Source organism: Phyllobates terribilis, unplaced genomic scaffold, assembly GCF_046119375.1.
Source record: "Phyllobates terribilis strain yellow unplaced genomic scaffold, ASM4611937v1 Scaffold_1__5_contigs__length_1240528914, whole genome shotgun sequence".
Taxonomy (NCBI): Eukaryota; Metazoa; Chordata; class Amphibia; order Anura; family Dendrobatidae; genus Phyllobates; species Phyllobates terribilis.
In genome coordinates, this window is record NW_027362761.1 from 512,211,211 (window position 1) to 512,225,054 (window position 13,844).

Sequence of the window (13,844 nt, forward strand, 5' to 3'; positions counted from 1 at the left end):
GTCAATGTTATTACTGGTTTCTGCCATTGTGTGTAACATCCCGACAGCGGGAGGCATGCGGCGCTTCGTACCTTGGCAGCACCTCGTACCTCCGCAGCGTCACTGAAGCCCAGTGACCCGGATTGTGACAGCTCATGAATATTGATGACGTGCATTAGACGCTGCATAGATAATGGCTGCACATACACAAGTAGAAGGCTGGCTTTTATTTATTACATTACGGTATATGGCTGCAAGATTCACTGCTTGAAATTAGTATCAGTCTGAAGCAAAATCATAAATTTTATTTTCTAGCAAAATCAGCATCTACGACGGAAACGTCCCACAATTCCTTGTGACAAATCTCAATAATATCCCCTTAGAAGTTAATAACTCTGCAGCTGGAACGCCATCAATCATTCAGCACCAGCAGTGGGGATCCAGAATAGCTTATTGAAACGCTGGCAGACGCGCACTTGTGTCAGAGTCTCTTCAATACGGAATTCAGATATAAAACATTAACAGTTTCATCCAATCCGTCCTCTTCTGACAGATAACATGCCAGTGTCTCGCAGTCATGTAGGGTGAGCAGTGGCCGAGTGATGTGCCAGTGTCTCTATAGAGTCACAGCTCTGCGATCGGTCGCTGAAAATACCCTGGTGGCACAGATTGTTAGTGTCATATGTATGACCACATGTGTATAACGGAAGTGTAGGGTCTTTTTAAATGGGTTATTTCAAGCTTGTAAGTGATCTCCTATCCATTGGATCGGGAATAAACTTCCTAATTGCTGGGAATCTGACCACCAATCATGAGAACCGAGGCTCAAAAGGAGACCAGTGTGAATGGAGCGCTGGTCAATCATGAGCAGAATATAGCCAAGCGTTGTGCTTGGCTGGGCTTCTGCACAAACTTAAAGAATGGATAGCAAAAAGGAGAAAGAACAGAGTTTTTTTTAAGCTATAAAAATTCTTAATTGATTAGTTGACATATCATAAAAAAGACAAATAAAGAGAGTACAAAGATCGACAAAACAGTAGATAGGTAACCAAGCAGAATATGAATACTTGCATCAATGAAGAAAGATGAGTGCATAAGCGTATTTTAGTATAGATATAAAAGGCACAGTGGTTATAAATGTATATGCAGACATTTGGGTATCATAGGTATATGACAAAAAAGGCTCCTATCCATGACAATAGTGCAGATTGCAAGGTCACCACATAGAAACAAGTCGCCAAAGCGCGCTTTGCGTATTTAGCATGTTGCTTCTTCAGGGAGTCTAAGGAAGCAACATACCAAGAACCCCCTGAGGAAGCAACATACCAAATACGCGAAACGCGGGTTTGGGACTTGTTCCTATGTGGTGACCTTGCAATTTGCACTACTGTCATGGGTAGGAGCCTTTTTTGTTATATACCTATAAGTCAGCATATAAATTTATGACCACTGTGTCGTTTATATCTATACTAAAATAAGCTTTAGTATTTTTCTTCATTGTTGCAAGTGTTCATATCCTGCTTTGCACTCTTTTTTATGATATATGTTAACTAATCAATTAAGTTCTTTGTTTTTCTCCTTTTTGCAATTGATTATAAGCGAAGTTGCCATTTTGCTATTCATGTGTACTTATGGCTGAAATAGCATTGTAACTATGTACCTGGTGGATTTCTGTGGTTTATAGGAATGAATGGAGCGTCAGTGCGCATGATCGACCATCGCTCCAGTCTCACTGGGCTCTTTAGAGGCCCAGTTCTCAGGATTACTGGATTCCCGATTGTCAGATGCACAGTGATGGGGAAGTTATCCCCTATCCGGTGGATAGGGGATAACTTACAAAATTGACAGTAGCCCTTTAACATTGACCAATGGATGGAAGGCAAGAAATGTAGAACCAGAACTGGATTTATATCAGAGGAGCCTGATGGCTGTTATATGGATGTTGGATAAGGATTGGCGTTTAACAAGACCAATCCTTTATTCTTAAGGGTGATAAACTGTACAATATTAGAGATGCCTGCTTCCGCCGAACTGAGAGGGCATGTTGATAGAGAGGTCTAAAGGAAGAAAAAAAAATGGCCTTACACTATAAGGTAGTTGCTGGCCAAACTAAGGCTCTACTTCGGCGGGTGACATTAGCTGTGGGAAACCTATGAACAAAAGCCTACTTTTCACATAAATACATCAAGTCCTTATCTCTTGAAATGCTAAAACAACTGCAGCCGTGGTGGTTCTCCCATAGACTCTGAACTCCACAGGACTACACATGAGGCCATCAGCAGCACTGACAGGCTTCTCCAAGGTCAACCAGAGTCCTTATTCTATTGCAACATGTCAGGGGGTTGCCTTACCTGCAAAATCTGGAAATCCGTGAAACCCATCATCATCCACTCTGCAGGCCTCCATTAGACTGCTGAAGAGAGTGCCAATTGGATCCAAAGGATGCCCTACCCAGCCTTCTAAATTGGTGATGGAAGTAACACCTTTATGTAGAAGCTCTGTAAAAAAAAAATAAAAAAATAAAGAAAATAGAACAATCAAAATAGAACAGTAAAGGCATGTGGCTTTGTGATCGGTGATGCCTGACCTCTAACACTTCTCAAATTCTAGAAATGAAGGGGCAGAGCTGCAGAATTTCATTACTTTTTCCTTGCACAACCTGATAACCCGTTGTGATAATCCAAGTGAATAGGTCTGGGTGCAATTCCCTGTTCAATGGGATGGCTGGGGAGTCGCCGTGCAGGTAAAGACAGCAAAGGGGCTACCGGTCTACAACATGATGGAACATTAATTCTGGCAGCTCGTGGAAGTCACAGCGGACAAACCCCACCATCACCATCAGAAGTTACTGTCCCTTTAAATTAGGGAACCGAAACCACAACTGCGGCTTTGACTAAATGAACAGCTTATAAACTGCAGAAGTCATGGCCGACTCACATGTCTGAAAATTTAAAAGGAAAACTCAAGAAAAGAAACCCTAAAGTATTCCCATATAAGAGTGTCATAATAAATAAAATACTGATGGTGGGGGATCAGATACCCACGGAGAGGCCATCATACATATGTTGTCACCTTTTATTATAGTCAATGGTGAGCGCAGTACTTGTGGGGGAAGCCATGAAAGGGAGGAAAAATGATTTCCATTGCTGTAATTTACATTACTATATGTGCGAGCAATATACAATACATCGATCAATCAGGGGGTGGAATATTGGCAAAAATCCCATAAAATAAACAAAACATCCGCAAGTCATTATCAATGGGCATAAATTACACGTCTCCTTGTGGAGCATCTGAATATTTATTGACTTAATAAAGTCCCGTTATGGTGCCATTTTATGGCATTTGGACGGCGTAGAGACGTTTAAGGAAATATTAGGCCGGGTGCTTTCCTTTATTAAGCTGTTCCGCCTTCATGTGAAGTGGACACACTGTGTATATTTGTAGTGTTCAAAGAAGCTTCTGTGGCTCCGAGTCAAAGGAAGAAATTTCCGGAGAGTGGTGGGTCCTGTATTATTTATACAGTCTGCAGCGAGTCAGTCATCTCCAAGCAATTGAATTAGGACTTTCAATTGGAACAGATTAACCCTTCGAGGGCTTCCTGCAAGCCCTACATCATGTTAGCATTCTCAATTCAAGGGCGATAGCAAAAGGCAGCAATTGCCTACTGCTAAAAGATCCTCCACACCCTTTAAAAAGAGAAAGAAATGGACAAAAAAAAACAATTTTTTTTTTAAATAATAAAAAAAGGTTGTTTGCATAGAGCCTTTAATTTTTCCATTCCTCAATTATGCCTCCTGGAAATCTAAATTAAGTTGCCAGCTTGGTATTAATGTTCAGATATGTCATTAACAGACATGGTCATCGCTTAAAAAGGTATTCCCATTGCCAAGATCCTATTCCAATATGTAGTAGGTGTAATAATTAGAACATTAGCAAATACCTCCAATAAGAATAAGCTATGCTACTTACCTCATGTGCAGGGCACTGCAGTAGCTTAGTTAGTTGGGCATAACCATGGATACCTCAGCTACTGCAATGCCCTGCACATGAGGTAAATGACATGACTAATCAGGAAAACAATAATACATTTCTAATTTGAGGTATCTGCTAATATTACCATTACACCTACTAAATATTGGGCTAGGATCTTGGAGATAGGAATACCCCTTTGAGGACACCACACTAGAAATTAGAGAGGAGCAAAAAGATTCAAGATACCCTGCTCCAGTCTCCACTTTGGTACTTTATGGCAACTGGACCCAAAGTAGTGCCTCAGCCAGCACTGAAATGCCAGTATCCCGGTTGCCTCTTGCAATTACTAAACCGCCATGATCTTAGTAATCACAAAAGACGCTAAATATGTGATCCCGTGCTGTAATGTCCATATACTCTTTTGCGTCCTCTCCTGCCCAGGAGCTGTGGTATGATCAGACCATGTTCCTGTACGATCAGACACATCCATTACACAGTACACAGCAGGGGCACATTTATAAGATTATCTCGGCACAGGAACATTTTTTTTTTTAAACAAATTGTGGAAGTTATTATTCCAAGATGTACTGATTAAAATAAATTTTAAAATTAACTTTGTTCGTGGGAAAAACCCCTTTAAAAGAAAAACTATAGTAGCCAGTAGGTGAGATAGTTGGATTTCTTGCGTATTACAGAAGCACTGCTCTCCAACCTGTGATTTGGTAGTTGCGCCATTTCTACAATAGTCTAAAATAAGAAATATGCCTATTTTTTGGTGTGAAAGATTAACCTGTTGGTTAAGTTGAGACCTTACAGAAGCCTCAATAGGGGGATACAGAGGGTATGTTGTCGGTGTAATGACTGCAGCAGACACGTGTAATGCTGCCAGGCCACCCTCGTGGTATACAGAGGTACACGACAACCAGACACGCACCTTTCTTCTGTAGCCGGAACATGTCCATTCTTTTCTGCTGCTGTCTTCTAAGAGTGTTGACAATGGCTATTGCTAGTCGGAGGGCCTCTCGTGGGTAGCCGTGCGACCTCAGTGCGTCCACCCGCGCACAGGCCGTAGGGACGTGCTCTGTAGAGACAGAAGGTACAGTGATTGCGTGTCCCGGTCATGTCGGCATATATTCATTACCCTACAGGCCTGATAGGAGAACAAAATCATCTCTCATGGCGGAGCATTTCTTGTGCCCACCACCGCTCCTGAACTTAGAGCTCCATAGAAAAGAAAAAGTAGTGAACAAAGCCGCCAGTCACAGAGCAGTCCGAGGACGGGCAACTTACCGTGCCAGAGGGGCCACCCACGAGAGTCAAAGAGGGAGTTTTCAGTGTCGTCGTGGTAACAGTAGTTGGTATAAAGGTCACTGCTGATAATGTGCTGTAAGTGGCTGTCCTGCCAGTGGAGATCGCACGCCTCGATGGCTCGTGTGAATACTGTTCGATGAGGCCTGTGTGAGGAGTCTGAGGAAAAAAAAAAAAAAAAAAAAAAAAAAAAAAAAAAAAAAATTATATATATATATATATATATATATATATATATATATATATATATATATATATATATATATATATATATATATATATATATATATATATATATATATATATATATATATATATATATATATATATATATATGCAGTAACGGTGCTGGCTAAATTCACATGTCTTTTACATGGGACTGCAGGTTAACCTACCACATAAGGAATAACATTCATGCTAAATCACTAATGTTCAATGCAGTTATACAGGTCAGCGTCCTCACCTTGGATGGCATTTCCAGCCTGAGGCAATGCATTGGTTAAATTAGGCAGCTCATTTCCGTGGTTGCCATCTTCCCAGGGACAAACATCCACGCTGTTCCATTTTTTCAGCTGTTTCAGCCAACTGGCCTTCTGCTCCGGCTTACAGTGGGGATTTAGGACTATGCACATCCAGAGAGCACCTAGTGAGGGAACGAAAAGAAGCAGCGGTCACATCGTGACGTCCAACATGGACTACCAAGAGGTAAGGATGTGATTAACACCACGGAAATTATTCAAGGTCTTTGATAACACAGGAGCACTTGTTGAAGCGACACGGTCAAAATGGATAACCGTCAGCCGAACAATGGTTTAGTCTTAAAGGGCTTGTCCACTACTCAGGCAACCCCTTTTAAATCTCTACATTTCCCCCACAGTAAAATAATAACACATATTCAACTCCGATGCCGTTCCAGCGGCAAAATCAGTACTGGCTATCGTGATATTATTAAAAATCAAGACAGCTCTCACTTCCTCCGAATGTCAATTACGTCCATAGGAGAGGAGAGTAAAGTCAGCGCTGATAGAACGCAGGGATTGCGTGACATGTCACACGAGCCCTGGGAGAGAAAGAGCCGGCACCAGAGTAATAGTGTTATTTTACTTGGAAAACCCCTTCTGAATCATAATGTTTCTCCTAAATAGTGGGCAACCCTTTTAAAATGTGAAGGATGCCATTAAAATGGCATCAAGCCACAGTCTCCATATGTGTCGGGGGCTTTTCCTCGCATATGTATGCAAGACAAAATTACACATTGTAAATATCAGTCCTTAACATTAATGATCACCCTGTAAATGGCACAGAATTTCAGAATTTTGGATGGTGTTCGTCGTACAATACAGATTTATAGGGTTAGATTTCTGATACAAAACCCCAAATCCCCTGCATAAAAAAGTCCTGTGTGCTCACAGCCGCAGTATGGCATGATAAATCAGCCCTATATGGTTACAGCTCGAAAAATATATAAAAACTGTCCAAAATGAAGTGCTTAATTGTTGCCTGTAACAACCAATTACATTGCAGCTTTCGTTTTACCAGAGAAATAAGAAATAAAAGCAAAGATATGATTGGTTGCCATCGGCAACAGACTACTAATAAATGAGGCCTAGCATGTATTAATCTCTAGATAACCCTGTAGTGGCAGCCATTAGGAGAGCTTATAAAGGGGTATTGCTGTGTAACGGACATAGCCACCAGATAAATGATGAATGCTGTAACGATGGCCGTCCCATCGCCCAAAGCAGTAAGACCACAGCTATGAGTCAGAGCATACGCCATTCCACAGACAGACAGGTCAGGAGAGGCCCCTGTGCAAGAACAATATATGGGGCCTTTGTAGCACAATAGCTCATCATAATGCACAATTCCACCTGCTTTAGGTGGGCATGGGCCCCCTTACCTCTTGGGTCGTACTTGCTCTAATTTTTACAAATCTAGTGTATGAATTGCTATGAGTGTGACTGCAACAGTTTACAAAACACCAACACATTAAGACTTCAAAAGGAACTAACTACAATGAGAAATGCCTCCCAAAATAGGCGATGGGGGTGAAAATCAAATCACAATATATCAGTTTTGCATCATCATCCTGAAAGTAACGCATACCAGCCAAACCAGAGACCCTGTAGACGGCCATTTCTGAGGTTTTGACCTTCATCAATACATAATGGGGTACTGGCTGGCTGAATGAGATGCCTAGGAGCAGCTTAGGCGGTTCAGATTAAAGAGACCATCTCGCTCTGTACTGATGAAGGGCAAAAACCTTGCAACAGCAGTGCTGTCTACAAAGGAGTCTTTGGTTTGGCTCGTAATAGTTACTTTATATTTTCCCCCATGAGCATTGCGGTCTACAGATTAGTGTGTCGTTTGGCTGAGATATTTAAGGCACTGTTGTGAGGTTTTGCCCCCCCCTCATCAGTACAAAGTAAGGCACTGGCTGGCTGAATGAGATGGTCTCCTAAGGAGATCCCCCTGAGCTGTGTCTAAGCATCTCATTCAGTCAACCAATATCCGGTTTTGTACTGATGAAGGGCAAAACTCCCCTAAAACCCATGGGTTTCTAGATTGTCTGGTATGAAATTTTTTACATATTTTTCTCCATAACTTGAAAAAAGTCACTATACGTAGCTGGGCCTCTTCAAGGAGAGCAGATACCCAACTCCCAAGCGCAAAACAATATTAAGACACGTTGTAGGTGCAACCATACAAATAAATTCCAGGGACCTGTCAAACGTCGCTTGCCAAGGAGGAAGGAGCCTGCGTGTGAATAAATTAATGCAGACATACCTGAAGCAAACAAAAGACAAATTATTATTCAGTGTCTCATTTACAGAGCACAAGTCAGACGCCCATCATTCATCAGGACTTCAGCGGCGTTTTAATGGGACCAGACTCCTTTTCATTGTCATTATTTCCGCAATTAGGTTAACCGAGAAATTTGTTTAACATTATCTTTTTTTTCCCCCCTTTGAAGATCTGCAAGAAAAATCTAATTTGTGCTGACATTTCACACATAGCATCAGCTCACAATCTGCATCCCTGACACTGCATAACAGGTTCGTCTGAATGCATCAAGGTCTGGAACAAGCCAATTTTCACATGGAGAGATTTTTTAATCAGTTGTCTCTTCACAGACGTGAACTCTGACAGCGGCGTGAAGAACGTCTGAAAGTGCTATTCAGCCACACTTCATTTGCTCATTAAAGGATGCGTTTTTACACACTTGAGGACATTTGCTCAGTCACTTGAACAATCTGCTGGAGCAGTCAGAATCTGCGAGAAAGTGCCGAACGAGGCAATCTGAGCAAGGACATAGCGGCCCCTCCTTATATTCTGGCCGGCATGCAGCCTACAGACAGGGAGCAAAAATAATGGAAGCAAGGGGAGAAAAATAAAAACGCCAGGAGCTAAGTTTAACCCCATGAGTGCCTTCACAAGGAGGCAGGCCGAAAAGCGTAAGGTTGAATTTAAGGCCAGTCTGCTACGCGGATGCTGTGCACCGTGAAACCCTCATGCAATTACCTCCAGAGGTCATGCATGGAATCACACTTTGAAGGATTGGACAAGTAAATATAGAGAAAAGGGGGGGGGATGGGTGAAAGCAGGATTGCTATCCACTGTAGATTCGGATAAGGAATCAGCCCAGATTGAACTACTGTATCTATGGTCATTGTAAAAAGCATTTCCCGTTGAACTTGATCACGAAGACTAGAAATGGTAAAAAAAAGAAAACACCATGATGGAGAAACATCACTGTAGGCCTTGGATGACCATGAAACACAAAGGATGTGATATATTAGTAAATTGTGATTGAAGAAAACAATATGACAACCTTACATTCCTCAAGTATCACTAAGGCCATGTTCACACGTTCAGTATTTTCCAGCAGTATTTGTAAGCCAGAGGAAAAATATAGAAACGCGTCACCACTTCTGCATTTTTTACCCACTCCTGGTTTTGGCTTACAAATACTGAATGTGGCCTAAAGCCGACCATACACCCAAGAATGTGTATGTGTATTTCAATGGACGTCTTCAAACAGAGGCTGGACAGACATCTGTCTGAGATGATCTAGTGAATCCTGCTTTGAGCAGGGGGTTGGACCAGATGACCCAGGAGGTCCCTTCCAACTCTACCATTCTATGATTCTATGATTCTATGTGGCCCAACAATCAGCCGTGTGAGAACTTAGATAAAAGATCCAATGATCAACATATAGTAAAATTAGCGGACAAGGAAGACAGGCTGGGCTTGCCACAAAAATTTGGACAACCAACGAAAGAGATGAGCAAGAAGAAAAAAAAATAGCACACAGGCTGACAGACCTGATGGGTCACCTGTCATCTCCAGTGATTCTTCACATAATTCATAAAGGCCAGTCGACTAAAAAGGGTCAGGTTTGGCCATGTCTTCCAGCTTTCATAACAAAAATTGGAATCCCAAGACACCGGATATTCCACCAACAATACTTTTATTGCATCATCTTTAAAAAAAGTGATAGACATGGAAACATTTTTGCCACAAATGGCCTTTTTCAAACAAAAATTCAAAGCAGAAAAAAATTTGTTTGAAAAAGGCCATTTACAGCTAAAATTTCGCCATGTCTGTCACTTTTTAAAAGATGATGCAATAAAAGTAATGTTATGGGTATGTCCAATGCTTTGGTATTCCAACTGACTCTAGCGACTGGGTAGAGAGCCACAACAAAGAAAAATCCCGGATTCAGAGGAGTGGTGCAGGGATGGCAATCTATAACCAAAGTCATCTGACTTCCATCTGATGTGAATGGAACCATTTTAAGTCCGTTGCCGAATTATCAATCGTCCAAGTAGTAAATCAGCAAAACTTCATACACCCCACCATCTTTCCGGAAGGCAAGCCACCAAGAGTAAATCTAAGGTGCACACCATGTATAGGGATGCCGAAGCCTAGGTTGGTAGTCACCGGTGAAGGCATGAAGAAAGCATGGTGGCTCAGTGGTTAACCCTGCTGCTTTGCAGAGATCCTTAGCTCAAATCCCACCAAGGACAACATCTGCAAGGACATTGTATGTTCTCCCTGTGTTTGTGTGGGTTTCCTCCCACACTTCAAAGACATACTAATGTAATATCAGATTGTGAGTCCCAATGGGGGACAGGGATGACCATGTCAGTATAGCGTTCTAGAAAAGTGATACGTTGGCACTATGCAAGGCAGGGTAATAAAATAAATTCATTTGTGGTCTATTTGCTAAGATATTAACCCTATTAACCATCTGAACACCACTGCACGCAGGCGTTTTTACAGCAGAAATGATAACAATTTCCATAGATCATGCAGGAATCCATCCGAGGACCTTCACACAAGCTTCTTTGTTACAGAAAAGATTGAAGGTGGGCCTTTAAGGATTTCAAGGCATCCAATAGAGTGGGAAGCTGGTGAGGAGTTATCATTTTCATCATTCACAAAGAAGTCACGCAAGACTAAAAAAAAAAATAAAAAAATATTCAAGATAAGAGAAATGGTCGATATGAGGAGGATTTGATGGCAGTCACATTCCTTCGCCACATGCGCTCCTTCTGTTCTGCTGTATCCAGCTCATCATTCAAGTCTCCCGGGAAAGCATCTAATAAAAGACTTTACCCTACACTGACTCTCAAAACATATGTGGTGGATCTGCCACTGCCAATCACATATTCCCCCAATTACGTTTTAATAGGCACTTACAATTCTAGGGAACCCAAATCCAAGACAACAGATAAAAATAGCAATATTTTATTCAAAGCTGGAGAGCGAGTCTCAAGTCAGCAGCTGTCCTTCCTAAAGCCAAAAATCCTTCTATATATTGGTTTGGAGGATTCGATAAGTAGGAATAAATGAAAAGACACGTCGCAGTTTTATGAGCATGGAAGAGACAGGACAGGTGAGATTTTATCAGAAGAGCTCGCGTTTGTAGTCTTGAGATGGGAGAAGTGTCATTTTTGCTTTATGTAGGACCAATATAATCCACAACGCTGTACATGGTGTATGACCTTAACGCCAACTTACATGGGGCGGTGGTACCCTAAACGAACATTCATTCCCGATCATCGCCTCTTGTAAACAGGTCTGGTGATCAAATGACAAAACTATCAATTGTCGATTACAACTTTTATGCCAACACAAAAATATCCCTTACAGGCAGCGCACGTCACCGTGTAAACAGGGCTGTGCCCCCGCCAATCTGGGGAACGGTCAATCGTGCAGTTTGTGTACAAATGATCGTTCCAACCATTACTACAGGTGTGTATAAGTAAGTGAGTGCCGATAGCCTTGCTACATCATCATTCCATGTCTCTCCGAATTAAATGTCTGATGCATTATATGTAGCACCAAGGTATTACTCAGTATCACATTGGATTGGAGGAGATCGGTGTATCTAGGGTAAGCCTTTCACAAATTGTTTGGAGGAAGATACATGAGGATGTAAATCTAAAGACAGGACTTAACCTTAATTTTTTTTTTTTTTTTGAGGATTATGAACATCCACCTACTTACATTGCATCCATCTCCACCTTGATTGACAGTTTTGGCTTTATAGGAACCAGATGAGGGTAGAGATGGATGGAGAACAAGTAGGTGGGAGGTGCACCGAAATGGTAGGCCATTACCATGGGTGCGCCGAGCGCCTGTACTAGGTGTGGACCGTCATTTTGCACAGACTCCCTAGCGATGACCATGCTCACACACCAAATTTATACTCCTCTACGCTTTAAGGAAATGCAAAAGAAAAACAAAAAAAGTGTGGTTTTGGTATATGCAGCGTTAGTATGCACTGGCATACCTTGTTCCCCACCGCATAGGAAAAAGACGTGTACTATGCTTTCGTCCATGAATACTCCCAGTATATCCTTCTGAAGGATGCATAAAATCAGTTGTGAATAGAGCCTTACCTACATGGACAAAAGAACGTTCTACAAACAAAGCAAGAAAATTAAGACATCAGATTTAGGCAAAAATTTGGGGGCATGATTCAGATTCACAGGTCTAGAATACACCAAACCTCAGTATCAGGGTCTCAGTTTGGGCTTCGAAATTCAATAAAACTCTCAGAAAGGAGCCGTACATAAACCATAGCTATAAGTCAACTGCACAATCCCGCATGACCGGACGTAATTTACACACTTTGTTACGGCCAGTAACCGTGTCCTATCTCGAAGGACTGGGGGTATTGGCTTTTTTCAGTAGTGGGGTGGGGGGAGTTCATCTGTATTAAAGCTCTGCAGCAGTGATAAATCAGGAAAGTGCTCTTTTGACCCCTGGTGTGCTGAAAGCATTTGGTAACCAATCACACAAAGTGGATTCTACATCAGGACCGATAGTGATTAGGAGTCAGACCCAGGGTAGCTCCATCTCCAGTCACATCTACCCTTTCCATTACAGAAAAACATGACCACAACAGACCTATCCGGCTAAATAGATTCCTGCAGCCAAGCATAACCGTAAATGACAGAAACCCGAAAATACTCAAACACAAGCGCATCGCCTTCTCTAGTCACAGTGGTTACCCTTGCTTTACACCGACGCTGGCTCAAGGCCTCAGTGCTCCTGAATGCCGGCCGCAGAAAGAAGCAGGTCTGGAGGCCGCGGTTCTTGGAAGAACAGAATGTTTCATTTTGCTCTAATTCATTCTATTACTGAATTAAACTTTGATGTATTGGTCTTGACAAGTGCTTCATGCTGATTGTATTGTGCATGATAGTATAATCACTCCCCATGCATTTCGCACTGGCTGGCTGATTAATGCAATAGATTTTTGATGGCAAGGGGGGAGCCGGCGCGATCCTGAAGACTGCATAGGGGGGATGGGAGACCAGGAAACAGTGCTGGAGCTCAGGGAAAGAGCCTTGACCACTCAGGGCCCATTTTTTTTGGAAACTAAAAATGCTAAATCTATACATTCAAGGGACTAAAGGAGTCTGGAAACCCCCCCCCTCACCCCCCCTCCCAATACACAAAACCTAGCTGTAGGACAAACGCTCGCCCATCTCTCCCATATACAGAGGCACTCGCTTTGCATTGCTGGCGGCTGCTTATCTCTGCGAGAACAAAAGGATCTGTAGTCCGAAACGGGACATGAAGGATCATCATCTCCCCCGACAATCTTGTGTAGGGTGCCCTCACCAATAAGACAGTCAGCTGAACCAGACGGCATCAGTGGGGTCGGCTGACGTTAGTCAGTTGTATATGGGGGCCCTTAAAAGCAAACACCCCCTCCCACCCCCCCTGATTTCAGTGGGACTAGACGACCAATCTGACACAGTTACAACTTCAACGCACAATTTTTTTCCTCCCAGAGGAGATCACAGTCGGTTTCTCCTCTTTTCCCATTGAAAACACATGAACACCCAACCAAGACGAGAAGCCAATTTGTTTTATGCCACGTTCATATGTTCAGTATTTGGTCAGTATTTTACATCAGTTGTAAGCTAAAACCAGGAGTGGGTGAAGAATGCAGATTTAAAATACTGAACGTGTGAACGTGGCCTTAGAGAAATATTGCAGCTCCCACTTAATCTGTATTTGAACAAGGCAGTATGATCTGTAATGGAAACACACATGCT

The 13,844-nt window shown here is 42.3% G+C and overlaps 1 protein-coding gene across 1 annotated transcript in view; it reads right to left on the minus strand.

The window, feature by feature from the left end:
• The window catches only part of ZSWIM6 (zinc finger SWIM-type containing 6), a 112,752-nt gene that overhangs the window by 13,319 nt on the left and 85,589 nt on the right, over window positions 1-13,844 (minus strand). The window contains exons 5-8 of the mRNA XM_073680260.1: window positions 5,726-5,905; window positions 5,245-5,421; window positions 4,889-5,035; window positions 2,331-2,477 (exon numbers count right to left, since the gene is read on the minus strand). Coding sequence (XP_073536361.1) covers window positions 2,331-2,477; window positions 4,889-5,035; window positions 5,245-5,421; window positions 5,726-5,905 — 651 coding nt within the window. The remainder of the gene's footprint in view (window positions 1-2,330; window positions 2,478-4,888; window positions 5,036-5,244; window positions 5,422-5,725; window positions 5,906-13,844) is intronic.